This window comes from Papilio polytes, unplaced genomic scaffold (genome assembly GCF_000836215.1).
Source record: "Papilio polytes unplaced genomic scaffold, Ppol_1.0 DF823731.1, whole genome shotgun sequence".
NCBI lineage: Eukaryota > Metazoa > Arthropoda > Insecta > Lepidoptera > Papilionidae > Papilio > Papilio polytes.
The window spans coordinates 1,064,236-1,072,829 of record NW_013525473.1 but is presented as its reverse complement, the minus strand read 5'-3'; the positions used below and the strand labels follow the sequence as shown (position 1 = coordinate 1,072,829).

Sequence of the window (8,594 nt, the reverse complement as noted above, 5' to 3'; positions counted from 1 at the left end):
CATATTATTCCAGAACTATGAAACAAATAAGGCACTTTTTTACTCACACTCAGAGTCGTTAAATAGTCAGCAGGTCGATTCGTTGTTTTCCCACACGAAATACATTAGCATACTGAGATACTATTAAAGCCTTTTTTTCAAAAGGCTAAGCAGATCTGCGATTTCTAAGCAACTTGGGCAATCTTATAGAAGTTCGTAAAAAGACACGCGTCGCTGATATGTGAGATTAGCGTATCCTTGTGTAAGAGGGGTCCCATGAGCAGTGTGTTGTACCAACTTGGATATGCTGACGTATACGATCTCGAGGGCCTCGGTGTCGTTGACGAGGGAGAGGCCGAGGCCGTGCATGGCCAGCACCAGCTCGGTGCGCAGCGGCTCCGCCTCGCCCAGCGTGTGCGCGCCCGCCGCCAGCAGCGCGTCGCCCGTCACCAGCACCACGCGCTGCAGCCCGTCCAGGAACGACACCCACGACATGCGCTCCGTCTCGTTTATCCTGGATTAATTATTACTATTTTGTAGGCGACGGCGACGAAAATCTTAACAATCGACTTTCAAGTTCATAGACTACAATTCTAGAGTACAGTACTTGGATGTATAACTATAGCCTTAAGCATGCCAAAACACCTCCAGAGAGCATTAATAACCAAAAGGAGGTACCCAATTCGTCTGTATGTTTTTTAAAAATTTTTGATTTCAGACATATCTATAAAATTTATACTCACATAAATTCTCCAATGCCGTCCTTTCTTAGATCATTGTATATTTCACTCTTCTTATGGCCTTCGAATACTAGAATGCGAGGTCCCGCTGGATTATCCCACGTGAACAGCATGCGATGCATCGGCGGTATTTTTCTAAAACATCAATAAAATTGAAATTATTTAAACAATATCCTTACATAAACAACACAATAAACAAATACTGGTTAAATTGTGTACTATCCTCATGCCAATAGAATTAAATAAATTGTATAAAGAAATCATATTTGAATGTTCACATTTTATTTTGTGACACTGTTTAGTTTATTTCATAATATGTTTATGTCAATACAAGGTCATGATGTGACGTACTAAACTTAAGAACTAACATAGTACCTTTCAAAAAAGTTACCGGTGAACAAACATTGTCTATATATTTCTTAAATGGCTGTGAATGTGTTAAGAGTCGTGAGTTGATGACGTCACAGGTCACGCGAGCACTCACTTGACGTTGACGTTCTCCCGCTCGTAGACGACTATGGGGTGGGGGGAGAAGTTGACGAGGAGCGCGGGCGCGTGTCCGTCGCGGTACTGGCGCACCGTCACGTACGTGCCGCCCTCGCTCAGCTGCACCTCCACGTGCAGACCGCCGTACTACACACACATTAAATATTTCACCGTTAACTAAATAATATCCAGTAAATTTGCACTAATATTTCGAGTCGACCCAAAAGTGTGAAGTCAGTAGTAATCGACCAACAGATGTCGCTAAATATTGTTATAAAACAATTTTGTTAATTAAAAATATCAAACTGAATTTATATTAAATACAAATATATATTAAAAAACAATGATAAAATAATTTGTTATTAAAAATTTTACAATACATGTTACTGACTGAATGGACATTTCAATAAAGTAAAAAATAAAAAAGGTGGAGAAGCAACGGAGAAAATGGATGTATGTATTTTTTGTTATATTGCAAATGTATTAAGATTTTTGCTTAAATGGTATTGGTTTTTTATTTAACACTACCTTTCTGCATTTGATGTATAGATTGCGACATCAGATTTAAATTCAAAGTTGTTTGGCCACTAAAGGCTATCTATACTAAGGGACTGTTTAAGTAAGTTACATATGTATACCTCGTTGTTAAGCTTGAGGCAGACGGTGTGCTGCTCGGTGTAGAGGAAGGGCGCGGCGTGCTCCGCGGAGCCCGCCACGCGCAGCAGCAGCAGCTTGTCCTCGCGCTCCACCACCGGCCACAGAGCTGAACTCGACTTTTCTGCCACCTAACAATAACAACATTAGTTACACTTTGTACAGAGATATAAAAAAATATATAGAGAAGGCATAATTGTACATACACTTGAGATTTTTTTCACATAATCACTAACGCTATCTGTTAATTGTATTTAAATTAATTGTCCTTATATAAACCTTAAATAATATTTAAATGTTTATATTTTATTTTGCAAGACTGTTTAGTTCCTTTTATAACAAAAGATGGAGCTTAATTTAATTTTATTAAATCACAATAGAAGCATGCGGCATTGCGTACAACTTATATGTTACCTGTCAGAGAAATTACCAGTGAAAAGTTTACTATGCCTAGTCTATGTATTACTTAAATGTCTTTGAATATTTACACTTTCATATCCGATATAGATATCCTGGAAAATACGTTTACCAGAAACATAAGATAAGTGGATAAATACACTTAAGTGTGAAAGTCAAGAAAAAAAAACACAAGATTCGTTTGTTATTGGTAAATACAAATAAAATACCTCTCTCCAAGGATCGCCGGATCTGTGCAGCTCCTGGTACTGTATAGCGAAGGGCGCCTCGTTTATGATGAGGAAGAACGGTGTGAATATCACCATCTTCGTTAAACTGTTGAAAGTCAACTGGTTCGTAACTGCCACCTGGATGAAAATAATAACGCAATATAAACACAGTTATTTTGTTTCTTACATAGATATTAATATATTTTAACTAGCTGTTGGTCGCGACTTCGCGCGCGTGAAATTAAAAACAATAAAAAGTATAGCCTATGTTACTCATTGATCACATAGTTTTTAATGGTGAAAGAATTTTGAAACTGTGCAATAATTTTTGAGTTATTTCAATACGTACAAATATACAAATCTTTCGTTCTTTCTTTTTACAATTTTTAGACTATCTCATGTTTCTAAGTTCTTTATTGAAATAGAATGTATCTGTACAATAATTACAAGTAATGTAACTCACCTGGTAAGTCCTGCCCTCATTCCTACACACTACAACTCCGGAGCTGCCGGGCACGTCCAGAGAGAACTTGTCCGACCACTCCCCGAACTCCACTCTGATCGCCGCCTTCTTCTTGCCGAAGAAGTTCTTAGCGCGGAACGAAAATAGTATCGGCTCCTTGTAATCTTTCGGATGGAAGATTACATTGCCCATTTCATCAGCATTCTATAAAAATAAATCACACAATACACTTATGGTAATTATTAACTTAGTAATCAGTTAAATCATTTTCTTATAATTTCCAATACCCATTTTAAACATTAAACCAGAGTTAATTTGCTTTTCATGCAGTAAGTTTTATATGTAACATGCAACATGCTTTTCTAATCTTGTAAACTATACACTTGGAACTAACTTATGGAATAATTGTCTACAGGCACTGGAGAATATTTTGGAGAAATAAATTTAGTTATATTGCACATAATATCGTACAGATTGGTTACGTATGTAGAGTAGAGCGCGGTGGGATGCGTTTTAACACCAAAGTATGGAAAAAAGGAAAGGTGTGTCAATGATTGATATAAGTTTTTAATATACATTGTGCTCTGTTATATTTTCACATTCTTTATAATATGACGAAGAAAACATTTTGGGCTTGTCCCACAACTGTCTGATAGAGGTTCAGATAGCGTAAAATGACGTCACTGTCTGATAAACTATCAAAATTCGATATTTCCATCACATGTTTTGGATTGTTATCACTCATTTTAAAAGAATTTGGTAGAACTGACTCTTTATTGGAAATTTTAAGTGGATGAAACGTGCTCAGAGCGATATCAACTATCCAGTATATAGCTACTTGTACATAAATACTAATAATACCGTATTTACATAAAATGGTGTTTACAATAGTGCGATACAATCTATAATGGCCTGCACTCACCGAGCACGACGAGTGACGTTTAACTAAATCACAGCAACGTGAATTTGCAATCTGTCGAAAAACTAAACATTACAGCGCCGTCTAATGAGTGCGTCGCCTACATAATACCTACACTTACTTAAATACATTTACATGCGAAGTATATAATACAAGTAAATATAAACTCCTATCTCAAGGATAAAATATTTCTATAATTAATATTAACAAAATGTTTTCAGCTCTATAGTACATACCTTGAGGCAATGCTTGTTAATGCAAAGCAAAAGATGGCGTATTTACAATACTATTCGAAACCAAAAAAAACTTAAGCGTAAATTAAAAATAGTAATTGTTAATTAGCATTAATCGAAATAAAATGAACCGGCGAAATTAAAAGAAAATACAGTCGGAATACTACAAGCATCTCAAAGATACCTTATTGGGTGAGCTGGAGTCTTTTTCTGGTTTCTTTGATTTCTGTAACCATTTAATCTTATATAGCCAATTGAAGGTACAAACTACTTGTTAAAGTTACATCACACTACTTTGTATGGACGTTTACAATGGACTAATGGTAGAATTAGTACAATTTTGATGCTACAAGTGGATAGGATATAAATAGGTAAATAAAGGATTCACGATACACAAGGAAATTTAACGAAACAATAAAAAGCCTTAATAAAGATAACCTATCTCTTTTTGGTTAATTTGTATCATGTGACAAAACATCTTTTCTCCCTCTTCTTGTTAACGGTATTTTACATAAAACATAAAACAACAATCCGTATAATCCAATGTTGCTCAGTATAAACCTGTCCTATAAAGTTACTTGCAACAAAACAAGCATGCACTTTCCGTTGACGGTAAACTGACATAAACATTCGATAATATCAATGCTTATTAAATGCCCTTATATCTTGTTAAAATTATATGTAATGTGTACTGTGTACCAAGTGTGTAATGTGTATTGTATACTAATTGGGTAATGTGTACTGTATACTACTTGTGTACTGACCCTGTAGCAGAGCGTGAAGCCGGTCTTGTTGAGCATCCAGAAGGGGCAGTAGAGGGAGAGGACCTGCGTGCCCTCCGAGTCACTGCTGTGCACTCCCAGGTCCAGGGTCATCACAGCCGGACTGTCGTGAGACTCGAAAGACCACACGGATAGCTCCGTCTCCTCGTCGGGCAAATTCTTGGTGCATACCCAGCATTTGTCTAAATAGCTTTGTATCTAAAAAAGTATCGTTGTATTAAAGAGGGGCAAACACTAATGTGATCGATGACGCTCATGGACATCCACAATATTAGAGAAACTACAGGTGCGTTGTCGACCTTTCGAGAAATGGTACGCTATTTACTTGACGGGCCCAATTTGTACTGGTTTGCTGTGTAATTAAAATGTTATATGGATACAATAGTCATTTTTTATTAAGATTTTCATCTTTAGTATCTCACCATAACAACAATGGAGGCTCTGTTGGGCGCTAGATGTGACAGATGGAACATCTCCCCGGGCTTGAAGACTTGCGTGCGCTTGAGGCCGAGCTGCGACACGATGATGTCCACCGGCAGGCAGTTCTGCAGCTTCACAGCCGGCTTCAGCACCACCTCGTAGCACGAGGACGCGAACGTGTGCCGGTTGGAGTGCTCGAAGAATACCTGCTCCATACTGCCTACAGCCTGGAATATCACGATACATTTCATTAGTGACGCTACCAACTATTACAAATCTGAACGCCCATTGTTATCGTAATAAAACAAATCGCTGACTTACCTTAAGATAGAACTTTTCCCCGCTAGTCTTATCCTTTGAGTCACATTGCAATAGTTTTGTTATAGTCACTTCGTTCTGCAATTCGCGCCAAATGAATGGCGATACTGATACTGTGAAACCTGAAATTTATACAAAGTTATAGATAAATTAGCATGGCGTATGGGAGATTCTTATAAAATAAGATATGCTAGGATGTGTGTAATGCTATATGTTACCTTCAACGGAGAAGAATAATTCAGCGGTGGGCGTGTGCACGGCCTGCAGCGGCAGGCGCAGCACGCCGGCCGGCTTCACCTCGCCCAGCAGCCGCACCTCGTTGCCGCTCAGCGTCATGTAGTACACCGACACGTTCACTGACAAACTGTTTATTACCTGCAACACGACATTATTTACTATTTCATACACGCAGTATTAAATGTAACTTAACTCTTTTTCACATATACACAAAGTCACATTTGAATTCACATACAACCAATCTTAATTGAAAATTACTTTAGATTTACATTACTACATGTTCTAAATAACTAGCACTAACACGGAACAAACTTGGCTTTTCCAAGACGGGTCTAGAGCCTAGGCTATAGAGTAACCAGGCCCACGACCACTATCCTACATAAACAACTGTAACAAACTTTAATATCAATGCGAAAAGCGGAATCAGTTTAATTAATTGAACCATGCAATAGAAGTTAAAGAGAGACTAAAACCAGCGCGGCCTTTAGGTTCAAGCTGGAGGCCGTATCAGCTGAGCCTTCTTTTGGCCGAAAACTATAATATTTTTTTTATAAATTCTGTAAATCTTGTTTTATTGCTATTTTTTGTGTTTTGCTTTTTTTATTTTCCTTGGCCAATAAATTGTGTTTTATTTTATTTATTTAAATGAAATAACTAACTTGTACGATGCTTCGCATGTATATATGCAGGGCGGCGTCCTGCATCACTACGTCGGAGATGAGTCCGCGCGGCTCGACGGCGGCAGCGTGCGGCACGTGCTTCTCTAACGTGCCCGCACCCGCACCCGAAGCTCCGCGAGACGCAGAGTGTCTCCGCCCCAAAGCGAAGTACCGCTTGTCCGCGCGCTCCACCGGGATTATAACCTCTTCCTCTAGCTCTACTATCTGAAATACAATTCATATCTTATATGTTACTAATATCAGAAGTGCAAAAGTTTGGGTACATGGATGTTTGTTAGAGTTTGTAACCTAAACTGCTGAACAGATGAAATTTGGCATAGATGTAGGGGAGTCATGGACACAGAGGTTAATTTGGATTTTTTAAATTCCACGCGGACGTCGCTGGTGAAACCTAGTTTGTTTATATGTAAAAACTAACATTTGACAAAAGATAGATGTTATTTAGCTGGCCGGACCCCTGGAGCAAATCTAATTTATTTGTTAGCCAATTTTTTGAGTACACATATACAAATACACTATTAAAAGTTAAAATTACCTTGACGTTTAATTTAAGAGGCGGTGGCGGTTCGTTAAGTTTCATCAAATTGAGACCGCCATGTTTCAGTTGCAAAGGAACGCATGCGCCGGGCTCTAGCACAACTTCCCTGAAACAATAACATATAATACCGTATCGAATTCTGTCTATGTCAAATCAATAAACGTATATAAACAATAAATATAATGACAAGCCTTTACCTATAATCACTGGACTTATGTTCATCTGTGAGGAAGACAGAGAAATCTTTGTTGTTCTGAAGCAAGAGCTTTGCTGTTAGGCCGATACAGTTGTGCAGAACGTACGGAGCGCCCAAATATTCCTTTTTAGTGATCTAGAAAAAATGAACACAGAAAAATTTAATCATCAGAAAGATATTATCATCTTACTAATATTATAAACGCCAAAGTTTAGATGGATGGAAGGATGTTTATTAGAATTTGTAGCTTAAATTGCTGAACGGATCTAGATAAAATTTGACATAGACGTATAGTTTGACTTTTGTTTTTTTGTAATTCCACGCGGACGGAGTCGCAGGCAAAAACTAGTGATTAAAAAATCTAGAAATTACATACATCATCAACTTTGGCCTTGGCGACTATAGTGGTGTCGGCTTCAGTGGCTACTGCAGCGGCGAACGAATTACCGAGTTGTGTCAGCACCTATAACATGAAAGGCGTTAGAATATTGCTTTTTATATGGTAATAATTTATCTTCTCCCTCGGTCGCTATATTCCGGTCTGTAGGTTACCTCCATGCCGGTCCTGGTGATGGTGATCTCCAATGGCTCGCTGCTGGAGATGGTGATAGTCTTGTTGGCTTGCCGCTGCGCCACCACCGCCAGGTTAGCCGCCTCGTCCGTCGTGTCGATTGCTGTGTGCGCTTCTTGTGGCCTCATTACAACCTATAAAAAAATAAAACAAACATATTTTTTACTGTTTTCCATTTTTGCCAATGCAGAAATCTACAATAAGAATCCCGTAAAGACCACTCGAAAACTCTCCGTACTAGCATAAAATAACACGTTGCGGTTAGTCTTTCAAATACTGCGTCATCTTTCCATACAAGCTAAAAGTTTAAATAAGGATATGGTTCACTATTGTAGTCAAGCAGTATTCGAACCTACTACCAAAAAAATCGGTAGACCGCGTCCTTAACTACTAGTACCAAGGTAATATTAAAGTATAATTAAGTGAACATTTGTTGAGTTATTGGTTACCTCCATCTTGAGTTCCCAGGGCACGTGTCGGTACTGCGAGTCCTTGAGCACTTCGACGGGCTCTATGAGCGGCTCCCACACCGCGCGCCCGATGTTGTAGTACGACACCTGCATCGCCCACGTCGACTCCATGTACAGCTGATGGACACAAACATTAAAAATATATAACACTTAATAAAGTTTACATTTAATAATCAGTACAAGTGAATTTTATGTCATAAAGCTTGTAAAGTACACAAACAACTCAGTCTCAATCTTAAAGTAATTTGAGAGACAAGCATTAATGCTCAATTATTAACCCTA

At 38.4% G+C, this 8,594-nt stretch overlaps 1 protein-coding gene across 1 annotated transcript in view; it reads right to left on the bottom strand.

Annotated features, from left to right (window-relative positions):
• Positions 1 to 8,594, bottom strand: part of LOC106103455 (vacuolar protein sorting-associated protein 13C) — a 35,812-nt gene that overhangs the window by 7,461 nt on the left and 19,757 nt on the right. The window contains exons 31-49 of the mRNA XM_013283234.1: positions 8,292 to 8,429; positions 7,824 to 7,976; positions 7,648 to 7,734; positions 7,273 to 7,406; positions 7,073 to 7,181; positions 6,517 to 6,741; positions 5,839 to 5,995; positions 5,624 to 5,742; positions 5,305 to 5,529; positions 4,865 to 5,080; positions 4,285 to 4,326; positions 3,871 to 3,921; positions 2,949 to 3,152; positions 2,486 to 2,623; positions 1,844 to 1,990; positions 1,204 to 1,352; positions 723 to 854; positions 278 to 493; positions 8 to 15 (exon numbers count right to left, since the gene is read on the bottom strand). Of these exons, the coding sequence (XP_013138688.1) occupies positions 8 to 15; positions 278 to 493; positions 723 to 854; positions 1,204 to 1,352; positions 1,844 to 1,990; positions 2,486 to 2,623; positions 2,949 to 3,152; positions 3,871 to 3,921; positions 4,285 to 4,326; positions 4,865 to 5,080; positions 5,305 to 5,529; positions 5,624 to 5,742; positions 5,839 to 5,995; positions 6,517 to 6,741; positions 7,073 to 7,181; positions 7,273 to 7,406; positions 7,648 to 7,734; positions 7,824 to 7,976; positions 8,292 to 8,429 (2,650 nt within the window). The remainder of the gene's footprint in view (positions 1 to 7; positions 16 to 277; positions 494 to 722; positions 855 to 1,203; positions 1,353 to 1,843; positions 1,991 to 2,485; positions 2,624 to 2,948; positions 3,153 to 3,870; positions 3,922 to 4,284; positions 4,327 to 4,864; positions 5,081 to 5,304; positions 5,530 to 5,623; positions 5,743 to 5,838; positions 5,996 to 6,516; positions 6,742 to 7,072; positions 7,182 to 7,272; positions 7,407 to 7,647; positions 7,735 to 7,823; positions 7,977 to 8,291; positions 8,430 to 8,594) is intronic.